This window comes from Papaver somniferum, chromosome 3 (genome assembly GCF_003573695.1).
Source record: "Papaver somniferum cultivar HN1 chromosome 3, ASM357369v1, whole genome shotgun sequence".
Lineage (NCBI taxonomy): Eukaryota > Viridiplantae > Streptophyta > Magnoliopsida > Ranunculales > Papaveraceae > Papaver > Papaver somniferum.
In genome coordinates, this window is record NC_039360.1 from 8,933,034 (window position 1) to 8,956,798 (window position 23,765).

The following is a 23,765-nucleotide window of genomic DNA, read 5'->3' on the forward strand; positions in this document are numbered from 1 at the left end:
ATGGAAGATTCTTTAGTTGCTATTGGTGAGAAAGTTAGTGATGAAGATCTTATGATGTTTGTGATGAATGGATTAGGTACTGAATATGATGTCTTTGTTATTTCATCACAAAATAGAGAAAAACCTTATTCTTTTGGAGAAGTTAAGGCTAGATTACTTTCTCATGAGCAATTTATTGCTGAGAGACATCAGAATAACACAACTGTTTATGATGATCAAAATACAACATTCTATGCAAGAAATGGTCAATCTGCTTACAATACAAATAGAAGAAATAGTGGAAATAACAAAAATGGACATGGTGGTCCTTATAAGAATAGTCAGTATCAGCATGGGTCTACTTCAGGTTCTTCAAATACTCCATACAACAATGGGTCTACTTCAAATGGCAATGGTGATAGAAGATTTTATGTTGATTTCTCAAAGGTATTCTGTCAAATTTGTAAAAAGAATGGTCATATGGCGTCTAGGTGTTTCTTCAGATATCATCCACCTCCAACTAGGAATTCTACTAGTACTTCACATGCTCATTATGAAACCTAAGATGTTCAGCAAAGTCATCAGCAACCATCAACACCTTCTTCTGGCACTGATCAAGCATTTACAAGTTTGAATGTTCATAGTTCTGCAGTTAATGATGATCCTTCTTCAAGTACCGTGTGGATATCTGATAGTGGAGCATCAGCATATATGACTGTTGAAAGATCCATTCTTACTAATACTTCCAACTACAAAGGAAAGGATCATGTGGTCATTGGCAATGGTAAGTCTCTATCTATCAACTTTACTGGCAGTTCAACCATTCAAACACCAATAACTAGTTTCGTGTTAGATAAAGTTTTACATGTGCCTGATATGCAACATAATTTACTGTCAGTAGCTAAGTTCACTAAGGATAATGTTTGCTATATCACATTTGATCCCTGTGGCTATGAGATAAGAGGATTATATGATCATGTGTTGTTAGCTAAGGGAAATATGGTCAACAATTTATATCTAATATTTACACCTAAACTGCAGTATGCTTTTTCATCTCTAGTTGCTTCTTCTGATTTGTGGTATAGTAGGTTAGGCCATCCTTCATCAAAAATAATTCATCAATTACATACTGATAAAATAATTCTTTTGAATTCTGCTCATAAAGACACTCTTTGTCATCATTGTCAGCTTGCTAAAAGTAAAAGACTTCCATTTCATGCTTCTACTTCACATACAACTTCTCTTCTTGTGATGAATGGGGTCCTGCACCAGTGTCTTCATTTTCTGGATTTAGATATTATATTTTATTTGTTGATGATTTTAGTAGATTTCATTGGATTTATCCAATGGAAGCTAAATCTGAAGCCTTAAAATGTTTTCAGCATTTCAAATCTCTTACTGAAAAATCTATTCAATGCTAAAATTCTTTCATTTCAAACTGATGGTGCTAGTGAATTAGTTAAAGGTCCTTTCAAACTGTTTTTGTAGTCTTGTGGTATTAATCTGAGAATTTCATGTCCCAAAACACAAGAGAAAAATGGTCTTGCTGAAAGAAAACATAGACATATTACAGAAATGGGTAATACTCTATTGTTTAATGCTAATTGTCCAAAAGAGGTTTGGTATGATGCCTTCTTAGAAGCTACTTTTCTTATAAACATGACTCCAACTCTAGTGCTTCAAAATAAGTCTCCATTTCAAGTTTTGTACAATGAGCATCCTGATTATTCTTTACTTAGAGTTTTTGGATGCATTTGTTATCCATTTCTGGGTCATTCAAGACCTGACAAGTTATCTCTCAAATCTGTAAAATGTGTCTTTATTGGTTATAGTTCTTTACATAAAGGTTATAAATGCTATAATCCAATTTTGAAGAAAACTTATATTTCAAGGCATGTTGTTTTCTCAGAAAATGAATTCTATTTTTCAACTCCTTCTTGTCCTGAGTTTTCTACTATTACTGAAATTCCTTCTACTGTTGAACAATCCTCAGTTCTTTTATCTACTATAGTGACTAAATCAAAAACTGGCATTACAAAACCAAAAGTTTTTCATGATCATGTTTTACATCATTCTGTTAAACATCCTGTTTCCTCTTCTTTTTCTTCTTTGCTTTCAATTCCTACTAAGCCAAAATCTTTTAAAATTGCTATTCAAAATCGACAATGGAAACTGTCTACGGGAGATGAGAATACTACATTGCTTATGAATGATACTTGGGATCTAGTTGACCCTGAACCACATATGAACATTCTGAGATGCAAGTGGGTTTATAGAGTAAAGTTGAAGTCAGATGACACTTTGGATAGACTTAAATCAAGATTGGTTGCTTTAGGGTATAATCAACAAGATGGAATTGATTATGGAGAGACTTTTAGCCCTGTTGTAAAAGCAACTACAGTTAGGGTGGTTTTAACTATTGTTGTTACTAGAGGATGGATCATAAAGCAATTGGATGTTTCCAATGCTTTTATACATAGTGATTTAGTAGAGGATGTTTACATGAAACAACCACCTGGGTTTGAGAGTGTTGAATTTCCACACAAAGTTTGCAAATTGAAAAAGAGTCTTTATGGGTTAAAGAAATCTCCAAGGGCTTGGTTTGAAAAATTTAGTGCTTCATTACTTTCTTATGGTTTTGTGAGAACTGTATCTGACTACTCTATGTTTGTTTATAGTGCTGGTTCTGATATGATGATATTACTTCTCTATGTTGATGATATTATCTTAACTGGTTCATTTGAAGTTTTACTTGATCATTTGATTACACATCTCAGTGCTGCGTTTGCAATAAAGGAATTAGTAGATTTACATTTTTTCTTGGGCATAGAAGCTACTAGACAATCTGATAGTATTTTACTTACACAAAAGAAGTATACTTTGGAATTATTAGAAAAAACACAAATGTTAGAATGCAATCCTTGTAGCACACCAGTTGCAAAGGGTCCTAGAGTTTCAATTTCTGATGGTGTTTTTCTTACAAATGCATCTGAGTATATATAGGACTATAGTTGGTATGCTTCAATATTTGTGCTTAACAAGACCTGGTATCTGTTTTGGAGTTAACTATGTGAGTCAATACATGCATGCTCCTACAGATGTTCACATGCTATTAGTTAAAAGAATATTGAGATATTTGAAGGGTTCAATTGGAGTTGGTATAACAATGAGAAAAGGTGATATTAGTTCTTTGACAGCATACACTGATTCAGATTGGGGTAATTGCCCTGAAACAGCAAGATCTACTTGTGGTTATGCTATTTTTCTTGGTTCTTCTTTGGTTTCATGGTCTAGTAAAAAGCAACCAACTGTCTCAAGGTCTACAACTGAGGCAGAGTACAAATGTTTGTCAGTAGAAACTGCAGAGTTGGAATGGCTGTCTTCAGTTCTCTCTGAATTACATATTTCATTAGCACAACCAATTACTTTGTATTGTGACAATACAAGTGCTATTTATTTATCAGCTAACCATGTATCTCATTCCAGGGCCAAGCATATAAAGATTCATTACCATGTTGTCAGAGAATTAATCACAAGTGGATTCTTATCAGTACAACATATTGCTTCAGAAAACCAGTTAGCTGATTTGTTTATTAAGGGTCTCTGTGCACCAGTTTTCAGTTCTTTGCTGCAGCAACTATTAGGTCCAACTACTTCAACAACTATTGCTTCTTCTTCTAATTCAGAGGGTGCTTTTACTGCTGCTATATCTACTACTTCTACTGCTTGTTTGGACATTGTTCCTTGTCATACAAGACATTCTTCTTTTTAGGTTACTTTTGATGCTGCTAAATGTTCTTTACTTTCTTGTTTAGAGTTCAAACTGTATAATGTTACCCCCTTATCAGTTTGAAGGGGGCTAATAGGATAGTCAAGTCAAATAAGTTTGACTTGACTTGAGTCAGTTGAGTTAGTGTTAGATTTCTGAGTTAGTTGTTCTGTTTCAGACAACTTAAAGTCTTGTAATAAATATGTCTGAATTCTGTCTGTAATTCATTCATTGTGTTTTTCTGTAATACAATATTCTTCTTCCTCTTCTTGTGTTCATCTTAGATTTATTTCAATACATCTTGATCATCATGAGAACATAAGAATCCTCAGTAGCAATGGCCCTCCTATCATCCCCACGGAACCACACGTACAACTTACGAAGAGTGGTACCAGTTTCACTGCACCTGGAGATATGATGTGCAAAGAATCAACATCTTCTTTGTTATGATTGTTTTGTTCGATTAACCCTCTTTCAAACTCGCTATGTTCATGGTCATCTCCTCCAGATACTGGTAAATATCTCTGATCACACACAATACTGAAAGTTACCTGGAATGGAATGGTGCTATAAAAGTATACATATATGTATATGGGATTCAATACGCTGTACCTTGCAAGTGTTATATTACAAATTTTCCTGTTCACAGCGTCTTGGTTGAGACTAAGCACTAAGGATTAATTTTAAGCTATATAAACATGTGATTCAGGAACATTTTAACACGGCTTTATCTTGTTTGGGGTTTGATCGTTTAATTTGTTTGGAATTCGATTGCCTAAATTAGGTTGTAGTTAGGGGTGCACATATCCTACCCTTACCCTATCCTACCCGCCAGAATTTTTACCCGTATCCTATCCTGCCCGCCATTGACGGGTAGGGTGACGGGTAAACACTATTTTATCCGCCGTCAAATGGGTAGGGTGACGAATAAAACCCGAAATTATCCTACCCTACCCGCTTACCCGCCTAACATATGTAAAAGACCAAATAATCCATGTCCTTTCTTTTGTCTCGTGCCCATTGATTCGTTATTTTAAAAGAAACAAGGGGTAAAATGTTAATTCCATGTCTTTTGTCAAATCGATCTAAATCAGTAGAATAACATTTCTCGTTTTCTTCCCATCGTTTTCTCCTTCAACCATTTCTTCAATAGAATCTCAGATTCTCAGGTAAATCTTTGAAGTATTAGAAATCAACCATGGCTGTGAGTTTAATAGCTAGGGTTTTAGGATGATTCTTGTGAAGCCATAACGCAGAAGCATAAAACCCATCTTTATCTGATTTACCAGTACCTTTCACCTCTCAAGTTACATATCAACTTCAAAGTTGTTAACGGATCTCGTTTAGAACCCTTTAATCGGTTGATTCAAGGTAAGATCTAACTTCAAAGTTGATTTTGTTTCATTTTATTTTTTTCTGTTAAATTGATTGAAAAAATCATAGGGTTTTACGATTTCATGCATGTTGCAGAATACGATATAATTTTTATGTGGGGTTGCTCATTTTGTTGTTAGGAAGTTAAGCTACTCAGATTGAACGAAAATTTACATAGAAAATTGATTTGGGTTCTTAACTCTAATCATTGTTTCTTCTTCTAGGGCAGGCCTTCTCCAATAGATGTTAAATTCCAAAAAACAGCTGAAATTCAAACTGATAAGAGGAGGAAATTCGATAATTCCACTAATTTTCTGTAAGTTTTACTGTGGATTTCTGTAAAATTCTTCTCATTTCCACTTAGGTTTATGAATGTCTAAGGTTTAGCTGTTTAGTGAGTTCGTTTCTTAAGATTCTTTGCTCATGCTTTAGGCCTTGATGAATATTTTGTCCTTAGTGGTTCAAGTTAAGATTTGGGAAATTTTTTTTATGTAAGTTAATTATTGGGTCTCCTCTGTCTGATTGAATTTGCAGAATCACCTGTATGGTAGACAAGACTCTAGAGATTTGGTGGAAGATATATGATGCTGTAACAGTCCACTTAGCTTCAGTTAGCCTCCCACCCGAAGTTTTCTAAATATTAAGCAAACAATGTAAACCATTAGACTCCAGGCTCAATATTAAGAATTTGTTAGCATTTAATATGTGAACTACCTACTAAAATTGATGTATATTTTTCAGAAATAACTTGAGGCGCATACTAGAAGCTCGTCCTAATATTCAGTTTCAAACTACAGAAGTACGTTATATGTTTACTTGTTCCTCAGCTCGTCATAATATTGAGTGTGACCTTACTTGCGGAGGATCTGTTTTATAAGATCATAGATGTGTATCCTTAAATTTTCATGTCTTAGACTATGACTCTTAGTTGTGAGGACAAAGCAGTCCAACAAATCCGACTTAGTTGAGATCATCAGGAAAAGTCACTAAACATGGTTTAGTTTGTGCAGGCTTAGTGTGAGGAAACATGGTTGAGATTACAGAAGTGATGTCAACGAGACCTCCTATTCCGTCTCAAGATGCATCTCAATCTGTGCAATGAAGGGCTAGTGCGGTTGCATCTCCGCCACCTCCACCATCTTCTCAACCTGAGGTCAGAGAAAGTATGAAGCGGAAGAGAACATCTTGGGTATGGAATCATTTCGAAAGGAGTGTTCATGAAGATGGTATTACATGGGGGAAGTGTAACTACTGTGAAGGTGGTAAATATAAGGCTGGTGGTAAGGATTATGGAACATCTAATTTGAACTGGCATTTGACTAAGTGTCAGAAGTATTTGAATACAGTAGAATCTGCACAGCCTAGCAATCTGGGAGATCAGCAACGTATGGTTGGGGCTACGTTTTGTCAAGAAGCATGTAGGAGAGCCTTGATAAATTTCATAATCACAGATGAACAATCTTTCCGAATGGTTGAGGGTGAAGGGTTCATAGCAGTTTGTAGGTATCTTGAGCCGAGGTTCAAACTTCCATCTCGGATGACCGTCTATCGTGATATATGCAGGTTGTTTGTGACTGAAAAGGACAAGTTGGTGAACTATTTCAAGGTGAACAAGGTTAGAGTTTGTCTCACAACAGATACTTCGACGTCCATTCAGAACTACAACTACATGGTAGTTACTGCCCACTTTATCGATGACCACTGGAAATTACACAAAAGAATCATATGTTTTTGTTTAATCACTAGTCATGGATGTGAACATATTGGAAGAACATTGGAGAAGTGTTTGATCGAGTGGGGGCTTGAGAGAGTGTTCACCATCACTCTCGATAATGCATCTGCAAATAAAAAAGCAATAGAATATGTCAAGGAGAGAGTTGTCAGTTGGGTATCATCAATTGTTGGAGGTAAACATTTGCATGTCAGATGTGTTGCCCACGTATTATCTTTAGTTGTTAAGGATGGGTTGAAGAAGTATAATACTTCAGTGGCAAGAATCGGGTCAGTGGTTAAATACGTCACATCCTCTCCTGCTAGGATGAAGAAGTTCTTAGAAGCTGTATTTGACGAAAGAATTGAGTATAAAAAGGGATTAATATTAGATGTAAAAACAAGATGGAACTCCTTTTTTTTGATGTTGTATTCCGCGAAAAAATATGAAAAAGCCTTTATAAGGCTAGCACGGTCAGATAAAGCATTTCGTGAGAGGTTTATCTTCGATATTCCCGATGAACCAGAAATGGGTGTTAATATTGATGCTATTGATAGTACAGATGTTCCCGATGAATATGAATCTACTTCATCTGATTCTAATGCTCCTGAAGAACCCGTAGATGGTCGGAGAAAAGCCAAGAAGAAAAAGCCTCGTGTGCATGCTCCTGAAAAATATGATTGGGCTAATGCTCGAGTCTTAGTTCAGTTTTTACAGGTATTTTATCTTTCTTTATCAACCATTTTAGAACTGATTGCATGAAACAAAACAAGGTCTGAAACTTAGAACTTATTGCATGATACAAAACAAAGTCTGAAACCAGTAGATGGATTGTAGACTGCGATAGTCAAGGTGGTTAGTCTTAACTTTTGTTGATTACTCGTTGAATCTTACCTCGTCTGTCACTTGTCAGTAATACAAGATCTTCAAACTAGTATCACACTGGGTCCATTCCTATGGTCCATTATAAAAAAGAAATAGACTTTTGTTGTTTATTTCTTTCATTACCTTTACTGCAATGTAGTTAGTTTTGTCACTAAGGTTGAATTTATCACTAGGAATAACCCTATCTATGCTAGTATGTTCTGGAATATATGATTCAGAGTGTGAAGTGTAATCATTGGGAAACTCACATTTGACGCATGCTCATATCCTTGTAATTGAAATTGCTCATTCCAAGTGTCTGTGTCTGTGATTCCGTGTCTTGTTAGAATAACATAGTTTGAATGGTACAGGCCCTGCAGGGTGTTATTACTGTACATGGTTTAATATGCATTATCAATTGGAGCAAATTTATTGCAAGTTTTTCTATGAACATCCATCTCTATGGACGCAACGGTTGATAACAATTAGTACTGTTTCTACAGGTATTTTATGAAGCAACTGTTGAGTTTTCTGGTTCTACGTATGTCACTTCGCATACATTTTTGGCGGAAATTTGTGATGTACGTGGAGATTTAAATGAATGGCAAAAATCTCATTATGATCCTCACTTAAGCCATATGGGTGAGAAGATGTTACTTAAATACAACAAGTATTTGGGTGAGTATAAAAACATGAATCCTTTATTGTTTATTTTTGTGCTTCTTGATCCAAGAGAAAAAGAACGTGGACTGCAAGTAATACTAGAAGATTTGATTATGCATGATATTCCTTGGATGAAACAAAGATTGGTAAAAAATTGGTTAGATAAAGTGAAAGAGGATTTTAATGAATTATTTACAGCTTATAAGGCAGAATATGCAGGTGTAGGAAGTGTGTTAGCCTCGTCAGAATCTGTAGGTGAAACTGGTGGTAGTCCTAGTCAAGAGAGCTCTAGTTCTAGTTCTACGTTACATAGAAAGAGAAGATATAAGGCCCATAGAGAAGAACGTAAAACCCAGTTGTCTACAATTGAGGATTTTGACAAATCTGAGGTGGAAAGATACTTATCGGAACAAATTTACTCACCAACAAAAGACAATAAAGAAGGTTCAAAGTTTGATATATTGACTTGGTGGAAAAGCAATGCTGCAAGGTTTGATATTCTGTCACTTATAGCAAGAGACATACTTGCTATTCCCGTCTCTTCAGTTGTAAGTGAATCTGCTTTCAGTACTGGAAAGCGAATACTTGGTCATTTCTGTAGTTCTTTAAGACCCCGAACTGTGGAAGCATTGATTCTCCTACAAAACTGGTTGAGGACACCGATTGATATGGATCCATCTACACTTGGAGCTGAAGAGAAAGAGGATGACGTCTTAGAGTCAGGTATGGAACTTGCTGCTATTGATCCTTCTAACTCATTATACTACTAGCTACACAACCAACTTTCCCTTCTCATTAATTGTATGTAAATGCACTATACTTATGCTACTTATAAGCATGTAGCAGGTTTTAGTGCATAAACACTTTTTGCATAATTATGTATCCATTTTATAACTGTCCAAGACTATAATCTGGAATTAGTTTAAAATTGATACTTGGTATTTTGTCTACTTGAAGAGTACATATTGATATTCCTCGCTTTGTATTTCTACATGTTTATACTTGCATATAGAATCAAAGATCATTCTAAATAAAAGAAATGAATTTTTGATACAATTTATCTGTTATGCAACTGCAACTGATTCCATTAAATTGAACTGATATGTTCTGCAGATTTATTTGGTGATCTTAGTACTTATTCCATCATCGTAGATGATGATTGAAGAAGAAGGTCAATATGAAGAGTTTTTGGTGATATACTGTTATATGAAGAACAAGGTCACGTGAAGAACATGGAATTGGGATGGGATTCATCGTCGATTTATCGTTTCTTGAGACTATAAATTTGCTATGTTGTTGCAAGATTTATTTCTTTTGTTTTTTGGAAGTATTTTCTGTATTTACTGCTGACCAGAAAGTCCTGCTGAAAGTCCTGAAAAAAAAAAACGATTATACTCGTCATCCTATCCTACCCGACCCGCCAATTAATGGGTCGGATAGGATCTTGCCCATTTAATGGCGGGTAGGGTGGCGGGTAAAAAATTTCTTACCTGCCAGTTAGCGGGTAGGGTGGCGAAATGGGCCATATCCTACCCACCCTACCCGTTGTGCACCCCTAGATATATCTTATTGGCTGCTACCACGATGTGAGATCGTGTTATATAAAAATATTGGAAAGCTCCAACAATACTATGATAAAAATCTTTCCATACTATGGGCGAAGGAAGTTTAAAGCAAGGGTGTGCAATTGCATCGAGCATCGGCCAATCTGCGAACTCCGATGACATTATAACATCCCAAGGCACCATTCACTAGATTAAGAGTGTCAATGGATCCGGGACTTCCCGGGTATCACTAGACGCAGACCCAGACCCTACTTATAAAGGTCGGGTCTGGTTCCTAACGGTTCCGGGTCCGGTTCCTAAATTTGTAGACCCAGAGTCGGACCCGTTTAAAGTCTCGGGTATCCATCGGTTCCGGGTACCGATTGGATATTAAAAAAACTATAAAGAAAATCTTAAAAACTTAATTTCTTTCTCTTTTTAACTTGTATCTAATTAATTTTTGTAAAAATTTATCATTAATTCTTTATTAATGCATTAAATAAAGATTAAATGTAAGAAAAAAATAAAAAATGGAAAAAAAATCAAAGCCCAAACTAAAAAAATACATATAATTTTGCTAAAAAGATGAATAAAAATATAAATAACCGGGTACCCATTACCCGCTAGTACCGACGGATATTACCCGTTAACATTCGGGACCAATCGGATAATTACCCGTCGGGTCCTAAGTTGTTAATGGGTCCAACTTTAGAACCCAGAACCGGACCCGAATCTAGCTGGTCCGGTTTCGGTTCCGTGTAATGGGTACCCATCGACTAGATAGGCCGGTTACACCCATTATTAGCCCATTAAAATTTACCAGAATTTAGAATCCCATAAAAAGATAAAGTCCCTCATAAACCTATCCGCCATCGTTCCCAAATTTCTCTGCAATTTTTTTCTCACTTTCTCTCTCCTAGGGTTTACTCTGGGTTTTTTTTCATCTCCATCTCAGACACAAGCTTTCCTGAAGCTCTCAATCAACAACAATGGCGAGAGAAGGAGACCCATCTTTAGGGTTCCTAACTCGTAAAGAAACAGAAATCAAGCTCGCTCGCCCAACCAGAGTGAAGAACAAAACTCCAGCCCCAATTCAAATCACCGCCGAGCAAATCCTCCGTGAAGCTAGAGAACGTCAAGAATCAGAAATCCGACCACCTAAACAAAAAATCACTGATCCAAGTGAATTAGCTGATTATCGTCTCCGCAAACGAAAAGAATTCGAAGATTTGATTCGTAGAGTTCGTTGGAATACAAGTGTTTGGATTAAATATGCGAAATGGGAAGAATCACAGAAAGATTTCAAACGAGCTAGATCTGTTTGGGAAAGAGCTTTGGAAGTTGATTACAGGAATCATACACTGTGGTTGAAGTATGCTGAAGTGGAGATGAAGAACAAGTTTATCAATCATGCTCGGAATGTATGGGACCGTGCAGTATCGTTGTTGCCGAGGATTGATCAGTTGTGGTATAAGTATATACACATGGAGGAGATACTTGGGAATGTAGCTGGAGCTAGACAGATTTTCGAGAGATGGATGGGTTGGATGCCTGATCAACAAGGTTGGTTATCCTATATTAAGTTCGAACTTCGTTATAATGAAATTGATAGAGCTAGGAATATATTTGCGAGGTTTGTTGAATGCCATCCTAGAGTTAGTGCTTATATTAGGTTTGCGAAATTTGAGATGAAGAATGGTGAAATTGATAGGGCAAGGAATGTTTATGTAACTGCTGTTGACAAATTAGTTGATGACGAAGAGAGTGAGCAGTTGTTTGTAGCGTTTGCTGAGTTTGAAGAGAAATGTAAAGAAACTGAACGTGCTCGGTGTATATATAAGTTTGCGTTAGATCATATACCGAAAGGACGTGCAGAGGATTTGTATAGGAAGTTTGTAGCGTTTGAGAAGCAGTATGGTGATAGGGAAGGAATTGAGGATGCTATTGTGGGGAAGAGGAGGTTTCAATATGAAGAAGAGGTTAAGAAGAATCCGTATAACTATGATTCTTGGTTTGATTATATTCGTTTGGAAGAGAATGCGGGGAGGAAAGATAGGATTAGGGAAATTTATGAGAGAGCTATTGCTAACGTTCCTCCTGCTGAAGAGAAACGGTATTGGCAGCGGTATATATACTTGTGGTATGTTTTTCAAATCTTTTTAAAGATATGTTGTCGAACTCATCCTTTTTAATTAGTTATGGTTTTAATGCTGGCTTTGGAATTTGTTGCGTGTAGGATCAATTATGCTCTGTACGAAGAGCTTGATGCCGAAGACATGGATCGAACAAGAGAAGTTTACAGGTACATTTGTAGTTTCATGTTCACTTGTTCAGTTAACAATTAGTATAGCCATGCACTTTCTGGTTGTGGATTATCTTTATTATTTGCTAAAACGTCATGTATTTCAATATGAGTCCTTTAGCTAGTAATCAGTAATCGATTTCCTTACATGAATTTCATATGATTAGATAGTATTTCGAACTATCTCACACATTTGCTTTGCAATCAGGGAGTGTCTTAAGATGATTCCTCACAAGAAGTTCTCGTTCGCGAAAATATGGCTTATGGCTGCACAATTCGAGATACGGCAGAAGAATCTCACGGCTGCAAGGAAACTCCTAGGTAATGCAATTGGAGTGGCGCCCAAAGATAAGGTACTTTATGTCGATCCTTAATGTTCAACTTTGAAAGTTTTGTATCTTAAATTTTCTTGCACTAACGTTATTCATATCAATAATAGATTTTCAAGAAATATATTGAGATCGAGTTGCAACTCGGCAACATGGATCGATGTCGAACCCTGTATGCGAGGTACTTGCACTGGGCTCCAGAAAACTGTTATGCTTGGATCAAATTTGCTGAATTGGAGATATCTTTAGGTGAGACTGAGCGGACCAGAGCAATTTTTGAGCTTGCGACAGAACAACAACATTTGGATATGCCAGAATTGTTATGGAAGGTATGTGTTTTGTTGTTCCTTGCTGTTTTTGATTCCAAGTTTAGAAGTATGCGTGGCTGAATGTGTTTATTAGTTAGCAAATTAGTCTTTCTTAGCTATACTACCTTACAAAGAAATGCCATTTATAGTCACTGTGTCAAATTATACAAAGAATAGGCCAGTAGGGATGGTAACCTGCAACCAAGGACCTAACAAAAGAGAGCTTAGAGATTAGAAGAGAAATATTCTTTTTCTTTTTTTCCTTTTCTTCTGTTGAGTACTTGATCAAACAAACTTAAAGTATTTACTGTAAGTCACTCAGTTTGATCTTGCATGAAGATCTTGGGTGGTTCTTAGAGACTTCAACTGTCAAAAACAAATGAGAGAACTGCAGAAAGCAGCCTTTCTGGACTGCAGATCTCTATCTATTTTCTATTTTCTATGAGATTTGAACTGCATCCTAGTCAAGTTTTAACACATATGTTAGATATGCTGACTGGTTACTCTGGATGCAAATTTATACTCCTGTCCAGCCTGAACCAAATAACCTTATACACTGACAAATGCTTCTCTAAGTTTGTTTCTTCACTGAATGTTTTAATGGTTCCTAACTTCATGTTCTGATTGTCATTTTCCTCTGCTGTTTCTTGAGTTGCTCAACTCTTTAAGAATATAACTGACGAACAACTTCACTTTGTTGGAAACAGGCATACATTGACTTTGAGATCTCTGAGCGTGAGTATGAAAATACCAGGGCGCTATATGAGAAGCTGCTAATTCGCACCACCCACTACAAGGTGTGGGAAAGCTACGCCAAGTTTGAGGCATTCACTCCTATCGAAGAGGAAGATGAGCAAGATGGAGAGGAAGAGAGTGAAGCCCTTATAGAACAGAAGAAGCAGTGCCTCAGTAAAGCTAGAGGTACGAACCTGGTTTAGTTTTTAAACTCTCATTTTCTCTAATATATAGCCATTTGTTTGAGAGGTTACATTTCTTCATGATAGGAATGGCAACATAAGATCTGAGATAAGGTGTAGATGAGTCTGAATTTTAACAGTGGGCTTAACTTTTTCCCTGTATTACTGGCTATGCAACAGAGATCTTTGAGAGAGCCCTGAAACACTACAGAGAAAATGCACCTGAGCTGAAGGAGGAGAGAGCTATGCTTTTGGAGCAGTGGCTAACCATTGAGGGCCAATTTGGCAGTGTCGGAGACAAAAGTCTTGTTGAGAAAAAGATGCCGAAGAGGCTGAAGAAGAGGAAGGAGATCTCTTCAGAGGATGGTCCAACAGCTTATGAAGAGTATTATGATTACATCTTCCCTGAAGAAACTACAGCACCAAATATGAAGATATTGGAAGCTGCTTATAAGTGGAAAAAGCAGAGGATGGATCAGGATGCGAACTGATTTCTTCTGGTTGCTACTGATTTCTAGTGTTGATGGATATGGAGGGAAGCAAGTCGCAAAAACAAAGAAGCGTACAACATATTTGACAAAAGTACACTGTATGATTAAAATGAAATGCTGCTCTAAAATTATTGCAGTCCCCACTGTCTCCATTTCTGTTTGTAAATCTTTGGTGATTCGCTTAAACATAAGCGAATCTTACAAGTACTTGTAGAATACTGTTTTGGTCCCTCAAGGGAAGGCTTCCCTTTAAGTTGAGAAAGAAACATCTCTGTTTTCTTTAATGTATGGTGTTCTCTTGATAGAACAACTCAAGTTATCTATGAGTTTCACATTTCTGCAAGTCTTTTAACTGATAATTTTACATTCAAGCAATTCTTGGTAATTAGGTGCACCTGAACTCCTAATTTCCAAATCCTTTTGTTGGCAGTAGCATCAACCAAGTGGCTCATTGTAAGCATTGTTTTACCTTTTGCTGCTTTCATGGAGTTGATTTCAGAAACCTAAGCAATTCAAACCCCAGTTAGCAATCCGGGGTACGGATAGTAGTTCGGGACGACATACGTACGAGAATTGTAAGGATTTGGATAGGTCGGATTCGGTCAAAAATCCGGTCAACGGTTCGTTGTTCGGACAGTAGTTCGGAACGGTTCGTTGTTCGGACAGTAGTTCGGAACGGCATACGTACGTGTATATTCGTTTTTTCTAAATGTGAGTTCGACACTCAAAATTCAGCTTACATATATGATATATTGATAAGTATTATGACCTTATTACGAGACTAATTTTATTTGTATACGATTTATAATATGGAAAAAAACATTTTAACGTGATTGTTTAACAAGAAGTAAACAATTTAATCGCGTAAACGTATTATAAAACGAGTTTATAAACTTTTAAACAAAAATGAACACATAAAATACTGGTTAAGCAACTACCAATAGAAAATTTAAAATGAATAATAGTATTTAAATATAAAGTATATACAAAATTAAACAAAAACCAAATGACAAAACTCTGGTTAGAGAGTTACCTTTGGAATTCTAGTTCGGAAATATCATGGCATTCAATGCATGCAAAAATCGTTCTTTTTTGTTTCGAAACGCATAGAAACGCATACAAAGTGGGTATTTGAGTTTCTTAACACACTACCTGTGAGTTAGATGGATCGTTGGCTTCAATATCGGATGATTCTCCATTATCTTCCATGAAAGCGTCGTCTAGGGTTTCCTCTCCTTAAAAATTTGGATCATTCAACATATACCCCAAATCGTCTTCTCTTAACGACCATGAACCTTCATCGTATCCATCCATCTTTGTAATGAAAAAATGGTTTTTCCCTTTTTCTCTATCACTCTTATAACTCAAAAATGAAAATAAATGGAAAAAAAAGAGGCAAAAAACATTCTAATACACCGACAATAATCAGAAGTTTTAGAATTTTATTTTTTACCGAATGCATTCGGGAGATAAAAACGTTACTTTATCGTCCGAATGTGTAAGACATCTTTTGCGTATGGTGTTCTCCTTTCTTGAAGTAGGATTGCTAGTGAGGAAAGAAAACAACTCAAGTTATCTATGAGTTTCACCTCTGCATCTGATAATTTTACATTCAATTCATCACTTGGTTGTATCTCAATCCTTTGTTGGTGGTACTAGCATCCACCAAAGTCTGGGAGCTTTTTGTTTATTGTTCAAATAGCAAGTCTTCCACATCTAGCCATGATTTCCATTGGGAACAAAACTATAAATGCTGGGCAGTGGGCAGGTCAATAAGTCAGTTAGTCAGTCAATAATGTGTTTGTTTTGAAAAATTGTTAATATCTAAGAGAGTGGCAAAATGTTTTAAAATTTTAAAATAAAAAGACCATAAAATGGTGTATTATATTTTTCCTTAATAAAGATTCCCATCTACAAAATGGTACAAAATGTTTATTTTAAAATTTCTCTTACTCCTCCCTTCATCACTTTCCACCTGATTTTCTTTCCTCTAATCACAGCTTGTTTTCCAGTCCTCTCTCCTCAGAGACTCTCTCCCTCTCTTGGATTTTCATCTCAAGAATCCAGACAGGGAGAGTGTGAAATCACAGGTATGGATGCCGCTCTCCTACTTAAATTCTACTGTTTTTTTTTTTCCTTCATGAAGTTTGGATTCACTAACTGATAAATGTTTTAGATCAAGTTCTTGGGAAATTTTGAGTTTTCCTTGGATTTTTGATTCAAAGACTAACTAAATTCTTTCTTTAATTTGTTCTCTAGCTCCGATCTGTATCACTAGTAGGATCATGTCTTCTTCTTCTTCTTTGGAAATTTCAAATTAGATCTTTAGTTGAATGTTTGAGCGTTACTAGCACTGATCGTGTCAAGTAATTCTAGACTGAGATGATTTTTTTTTTTTAAATTCTTTCTTTCTTTCAGCTCTTCTTAATTTATTAGTTTGATAGATGTTTATTATGAAATTTGGACTGGAAGTTATTAATGAAAAGTGGTTAATTCTACAGGAGGAACTAATTAAACAAAGAAATTCAAAAAGTTGTTGCTGCAAAATCAAGAGGATTCTTCTTCTTCTTCTTCAAAAGTTAGGGCAAAAGGTAAAATTAATTTAATGATTTTTCAGCTAGTTCAATTTACTGTGTTGTTGATTTTGAATTGATCTACTGTTAAGTGTAAATTTTCTTCATATCTGAGGAGTACTTTAAATTTTAATGGAGATTATTATTTAAAAAGTTAGGATTAGTTTAATCGGGAGAAATGAATTAATCTGTCTTTTTAAGAAAGTTGGGGGGAAACAAAACAAAAACCAGCTCATTGTCTTGTCTGGCTGGATATTCTCTCCTCTTTTGATTTAGAAGAAGATGTTGACGATTTTAACAAGGGCCGTTATCCAGCTAAGCCCCATCATTAATAACTCAGCCACATGTCGCCCTAGTCACTCCCAATCAGTCTTATTGACCCACATCATTAGTAAGTCAAAAAGATCTTTGTCATGGAACCCAAAACAAAGACAAACTCATAATAATAGAGCAGCATCATATTGTTTAATTTAGGGGGTGTAATATGTCGAATGGATGGAAGTTTATCTAAGTAAGCCTATGCCAAATGGTTTGAATTCGATGGTTGTGTCTCTGAATTTTAATTATGAGATCGAGAACATGCCGGAGTTTGGCCGTGATTCCTTTTGATATTTTTGCTTCGGTAGTTATGTCTGGGTTGACTCTGGTTTGGTCTTTTGTTCGCCAAATTGCCAGAGGCTTATGTAACTTCTTGCTTTGGTTTTTTGTTTGCCAAATTGCACGAGGTTTATGTAACTTCTCTTGACCAGATTTGGCGCTGGGATTTGGGCATGTTAGGCATGTATTACATCTCTAGCAGGCCTGTGTTTTGTTGCTTTTTATTTATTTTTATACAGAGGTTTGTGTACCATATAAGGGATCTGTATAGCATGGGGTGAATGAAATAGGTGGACCTATGGGTTAAGGCAAGGTCACTGCCTTGGATGTTACTGCATTTCCTTCAAATTTTATTAGAAAAAAGGCAAGGTTGTATTCATGCTGTGTGACAGCGTGAGCACGCGAGACGGCTAAGTTATTGTTCTGCGTTATCTGTTTCTGCGAGTCTTTGACTCTATGAGACATTTTTATAGTTACCTCTAGTGCACTAGTTTCATGTCTGGTCTAAATGGATACTGCCACTGGGGTTTGTTTGACTTACATGATAAATGAGTTAGCAGATTAAGACAGATCTTTCTGGGTTTGCATAATTTTTGTGGATCTTTCATCACTGGGGTGATGTTTAATGTGGGTTAAGAATACCCAACCATGTGAAATGCAGGAATGGTGGGAAAGCTTAAAATGTGCAAAACCAATCACATGGTGGGGTTATGGTTGCCCACCTTAATACATCCAATTCAAGCCTTTTGTCTTCCCAATGGGATGAATGTTAGAGTTTCTCTAGCTTCATATCTTGATTAGAATCTCATGGGATTTGGGAATTTCTTAGGTTTATGCAAATGAATGGTGGGGTTGTGGGGGATCAGCTCATTAATGGGCTTTCCCTGTATACCTACTCCTCTTTCCTGGATTTTCTAGGGTAAGAAATATCTTTACATTTCTATCTGGTGGTCATCAAGTTCTCTCCAAATTTAGCTCAGGAGATCTTTTTTAATTTTTTATGGTAATTTTTCACATTTCTCTTTTTGCATCACAATAATTTTATGCTAACTATGGTAAGAATCTGAGATTGTTGAGAAGGTCTTAAGAATATTTTGCTGTAATTTCATGGAAAATTCAGGAGGTGCAATTTATGCAACCTAATCTGTTTGTTCTGATTTGGAATTGGGGTACCTTTTTTTTTTCCCCTTGGATGTTTCAGTGAGTTTTATGATTTCATATTTTCAGGTCTTTATGGTTCTGAGCATGCATTGGAGTCTGCCTTGTTTCACTCTCTGAATGGAAAACTAGTTAAAGGAAAGGCTTGAGAAATTGTAATCAGGAGAGATGACGAAACATGGGTTTAGCGAGTCAATAAAATCCTTCTTTGGGGATCACATTCATCATGAGAAAACCCAAGAACATGAAAGTAATAAAACAGGTAAATTTTCTTTTGCCAATGTGTTTCTCTGTATCTTAAATGATGGTTCAAAAAGGGTTTTGTCAAGTTTAGAGATCAGATGAGCTCAATCCCTGTTATATTCCAGTCATGTTACTCGAAAATATTTATTCCTACACTAATGAGTGAAGCAACGCTACCTCTGGATAAAAGAAGTTGACATATGTCTACAATTTGTCTAACTTAACACTCTACACATGACCATTATCTGGCTAGTCACATATATGTATGATAACATTTGTTGACACAAATCTGTTGTATTCCGCGAACTTTTCTCATTTGACATTCTTTTAATATTTAAGATGGAGTTTGTTGAATTATCCAGACTCCCTTAAGAGATAAGCTTTTCAATAGTAGTCCTTTGCATCTTACATTCTATTTATGTTATTTCTTATGTTCATTAGCGTGTAGATTTTCATATTGAGAGCTTGTTATATGCTTACAGATTTCGAGGATAAAGTAAAGAAATTGTTGAAGCTGACCAAAGAAGTAGATAATGAAGCAGAATCTGACAAAAGTTCAGAAATCGTTCATCTGGTTGAGAATGTCCACGAACAATATGAATCCCTCCATAATCGTTACAGTCATCTCACTGGACAGCTACGAAGCAAGGCTGATTACAAGGGTAAAACAGATGGAAGCTCTTCATCTTCCTCCAGCTCAGACTCGGAATCTGACCATTCTTCGAAGAAGCAAACCAAGAAAAAAAGCAAAGGAGAGAATGGGTCTAAAAATCTTACAGAAAGCCTGAAACATGAACCTGAAGTTACAAATAAGAAATTGGCTGCTATCAGTGATGAGATAGAAGCTTTATATTTGAAAATGCAAGAATCAGATAAAATCATTGAAGATCTCAAAAAGATAGAAGCTGAATTGAACCAGAAATTGGAAGACAGAAAGAAAGAAAATGAAGCTTTGATCACGGAGAAGTCAACGGTTGTGGCCAAGATGGAAGAGAGGGAAGATGCATTTTCTGCACTTACAAAGAAATACTCAGACCTCGAAAGTGAAAAATCAGCTGCAGTTCACGGGTTAGAGGCGCAGATAGCTGACCTCAAACTGGAATTTGACGCCCTAACTACCAGAGAAAAGGACCTTCAAGAACAAATTGAAAGTAAAACCAGTGAAGCTATACAGTTGAGAGAGGAAAACTCCAGTTTGCAGTTACTCAAAACTGAATTGCAAGATCAAGTTTTGGTCGTGGAAAGCAAATTGAGCGAAAAAATAGAAGAGATCTCTGGTGTTCTGAGTAACCTTCAAACAGAAATAGACACGTTGAGACTTCAGAATGGCGAATTGGAACAACAGGTGAAGACCAGAACCTCCTTTGCTAACCAGTTGAAAGAGGATATTTCTGCGTTGGACATTCTGAAATCCAACTTGGAAGGGCGAATTATTGGTTCAGAAGAAGATTTGAGATCGAAAGAAGGTAATCTCAATGACCTCCTGAAACAACTCGAGGATGTTAAGACTAAAACATCAGAAGAAGGTGATGCCTTAAGGGAGGATTTAAAAGCAAAAATAAAGAACTTGGAACTGGAGGTAGGCTCGTTGGGTGCCCAGAAAAGCGAGCTAGAAGAGCAGTTAAGCATTAAAGTCAGCCAGGCAGAACAGTCATGGGGAGAGAACTCTGGGCTGCGAATGTTGAAATCTAGCATGGAAGAACAGATCTCTAATCTGAATAATTTGGTAGAGGAAATGAAAGGGAAAGAAGAGAACCTTTGTGATCAGCTAAGAAAAGTTGAGGGTGACAAGAATGAAGCACTAGCAGAAACCAATACACTTGTGGAAGGCTTAAAGATACAGGTAAGCAGCCGAAGTAGATTCCTTGAGCAGACAGAAAAGCGAGTCAGAGGAGCAGGGAAAAGCTATGTCCCATGAATATCAACAGTTGCGAGCAGAAAATTCGGATCTGTTACTTCTAAAATCCAGCATGGAAGAACAGATTATAAATTTAAACAGTTTGATAGAGGAAATGAAAGTGAAAGAAGAAAACCTTTGTGATCAGTTGACAAAACTCGAGGATGGCAACAACGTAGCAGTAGCAGAAACCAATACATTAATGGAATAAGTGTCGGGATTAAAAATGCGGGGAGGAAGGATAGGATTATGGAAATTTATGAGAGAGCTATTGCTAATGTTCCTCCTGGCAGCGGTATATATACATGTGGTATGTTTTTCAAATCTTTTTAAAGATCTGCCTTTTCTTTTATCGGCCTTTCTAAAGAAATGTTGTCGAACTCATCCTTTAGGGGATGAGATGATGTTCTAGTGAACTTTTTTAAATTCGTTACGTTTTTAATGCTGGCTTTGAATTTTTTTGCTGTGTAGGATCAATTATGCTCTGTACGAAGAGCTTGATGCCGAAGACATGGATCAACGAGAGAAGTTTACAGGTACATTGTGGTTTCCTATTCACTTATTGAGTTAATAATTAGTATAGCCATACACTTTCTGGTTGTGGATTATCTTTATTATCTGCTAAAACCTCATGTATGCAGTTAGATGCGAGTCCTTTAGCTAGTCATTAGTAATCTATTTCTTTATATATCTTACCTGTTTGCTCATCTGTTGATGATGAATTTCATATGATTAAATGGGTATATGGAACTTCTCACATGCTTGCTGTTCAATCAGGGAGTGTCTTAAGCTGATTCCTCACAAGAAGTTCTCGTTCGCGAAATATGGCTTATGGCTGCACAATTTGAGATACGACAGAAGAATCTTAGACAGTGCAATTGGAGTGTCGCGGCTGGCGCTAAAGATAAGGTATAGTATATTTGTTCTCAAACTATGTTCACTTTGAAGTTTTGGATCATTGTCGAACCCTGCATGCTAAGTGCTTGCACTGTGCTCCAGAAAAATGTTATGCTTAGATCAAATTTGCTGAATTGGAGATATCTTTGGGTGAGACTGAACGGACCAGAGCAATTTTTGAGCTTGCAACAGAACAACATCATTTGGATATGCCAGAATTGTATGAAAGGTATGTGTTGTTCCTTGCTGTTTTGGATTCCAAGTTTAGAAGTATGTGTGACTGAATGCGTTATTGGTTAGTAAATTGTTCTTTCCTAGCTATACATTCACCTTGAAAAGAAATGTGCTTAATAGTCATTGTGTCAAAAGACACAAAGAATGGGCTAGCAGGGCCAGCAACATGCAACCGTGAACCTAGCAAAAGAGAGCAGAGTGAACCAGGTTTTATCCCTTTCTATTGGCCACTTGATAAAACAAGTCTAAAGTGTGTAGAATTAGGCACCCAGTTTGACCTTGAAAAGAAGGCTTGTTGCACAGGAACTGCAGAAAGTAGCCTTTCTAGACTATACGTTCTGTATGAATTATCTCCTATCTATTTTATGGATTCATATTTTTGTTGATCTCTTGTTCGACTTCAATCTCACAAAAGAGAGGCGGTGTCCATGAGATTTGAACTGCATCCAGTTTTAGTTTTAACGCATATATTAGACATGCTGATTGGTTATTCTGAAAGCAAAACTTTATACTCATTCCTACTCGAACCAAATAAACCTAGTTCGTTGACAAATGCCTTGTTAGGTTCACCGAATGTTTTAATGGTTTGTAAATTCATGTTCTGATTGTCATCTTCCAATGTTGTTTCCTGGGCCGGAGGTGCTGAACTCTTTAAGAATACAGCTGACGAACAACTTCACTTTGTTGGTGAACAGGCATACACCGATTTCGAAATTTCGGAGCGTGAGGATGCAAATACCAGGCTCTATATGAGAAGCTGCTAATTCGCACAACCCACTATAAGGTGTGGGAAGCTACGCCAAGTTTGAGGATTCACTCCTATCGAAGAGGAAGATGAGCAAGATGGAGAGGAAGAGAATGAAGACCTTATAGAACAGAAAAAGCAGTGCCTCAGTAAAGCTTGAGGTCCGAACCCTGTTTAATCTTTTTAACTCTCATTTACTCTAATATATATATGGCCAGTTGGCTCGTCTGAATTTTAACAATGGATTTAACTTCTTACCTGAATTACTAACTATGCAACAGAGATTTTTGAGAGAGCCCTGAAACATTATAGAGAAAATGCTCCTGAGTTGAAGGAGAGAGCTATGCTTTTGGAGGAATGGCTGAAAGTTGGGCAGCAATTCGGCAGTGTTGGAGACACAAATATCGTTGAGAAAAGGATGCTGAAGAGCCTTAAGAAGAGGAAGGAGATCTCTTCAGATGATGGTCCAACAGCTTATGAAGAGTATCATGATTACATCTTTCCTGAAGAAACTTCTTGGAAGCTGCTTATAAGTGGAAAAAGCAGAGGATGGCTCATAATGAAGATTGATTCGACATAGGTTGGAGGGGAGCAGAGTCACAAGATCAGAGAAGTCTACATAATGTTTGTACAAGGCGGTTGCCCTCTTTTGCTTCAGAAATTTCCAAATTTCATTGTAATATTGTATCAATTGAAGCTGCACTTAAGTATTGCAGTCAGCAGTCCTCACTATCTTCCTTTCTGCTTGTAGGGGAAGTTTTCCTTTTAAAATCATCTATTTTTATTTTCTTTTGTTGTTTTCTCGCTGGAATATCCCTCACTTCTTTTTATTTAATTTTTGTAGTCGTGTTAGTATAACCGTTGATTTTTCTTTATAAGAAAAGTACATCAGATCATGCTTTAAAAAAGTGTACGAGCGTGGCAATACAATGGCCAGATTGATCAGGTCTGAGTTTGTCATCCTTCCGTTGAGAATTGATCCACGTATTGTACAATCATTGGTTGAGGGAAAAATCCACGTAAACCATGCTACTTTTGTTTTCAAATGATTTTTTGTTTTCGTTAGGGTTAAAATAGTAAAACTAGTAGCCCTAATTTTGTAGGGATTCTTATATATAGATGGATTGTTCAGCAGGTCCGTCTTTATGTTTTCTTCTTCTCAATATGGGA

At 36.6% G+C, this 23,765-nt stretch overlaps 2 protein-coding genes across 4 annotated transcripts; both read left to right on the plus strand.

Annotated features, from left to right (window-relative positions):
* The first annotated feature begins 10,772 nt into the window (after positions 1-10,772).
* LOC113355275 (crooked neck-like protein 1) lies at positions 10,773-14,594 on the plus strand. Its single transcript, XM_026598099.1, has 6 exons — positions 10,773-12,044; positions 12,141-12,206; positions 12,415-12,559; positions 12,646-12,864; positions 13,551-13,764; positions 13,941-14,594. Exons 1-6 carry the CDS (start codon positions 10,894-10,896, stop codon positions 14,249-14,251), a joined length of 2,106 nt encoding a protein of 701 aa, XP_026453884.1. The 5' UTR covers positions 10,773-10,893; the 3' UTR covers positions 14,252-14,594.
* A 1,494-nt stretch (positions 14,595-16,088) lies between these two features.
* On the plus strand, positions 16,089-23,406 carry LOC113355276 (COP1-interactive protein 1-like). Of its 3 annotated transcripts, XM_026598100.1 has the most exons (9): positions 16,089-16,341; positions 16,753-16,842; positions 18,649-18,841; positions 19,305-21,029; positions 21,191-21,255; positions 21,497-21,628; positions 21,719-21,845; positions 22,546-22,756; positions 22,877-23,406. In XM_026598100.1, the coding sequence occupies exons 3-4, from the start codon at positions 18,748-18,750 to the stop codon at positions 20,738-20,740; spliced, it is 1,530 nt and encodes a 509-aa protein (XP_026453885.1). In that variant the 5' UTR covers positions 16,089-16,341; positions 16,753-16,842; positions 18,649-18,747; the 3' UTR covers positions 20,741-21,029; positions 21,191-21,255; positions 21,497-21,628; positions 21,719-21,845; positions 22,546-22,756; positions 22,877-23,406. The 3 variants fall into 3 exon arrangements, with proteins under 3 accessions (XP_026453885.1, XP_026453887.1, XP_026453886.1); XM_026598102.1 differs by lacking the exons at positions 16,089-16,341; positions 16,753-16,842 and adding an exon at positions 18,205-18,340; XM_026598101.1 differs by lacking the exons at positions 16,089-16,341; positions 16,753-16,842 and adding an exon at positions 18,286-18,424.
* The last annotated feature ends 359 nt before the right edge of the window (positions 23,407-23,765 follow it).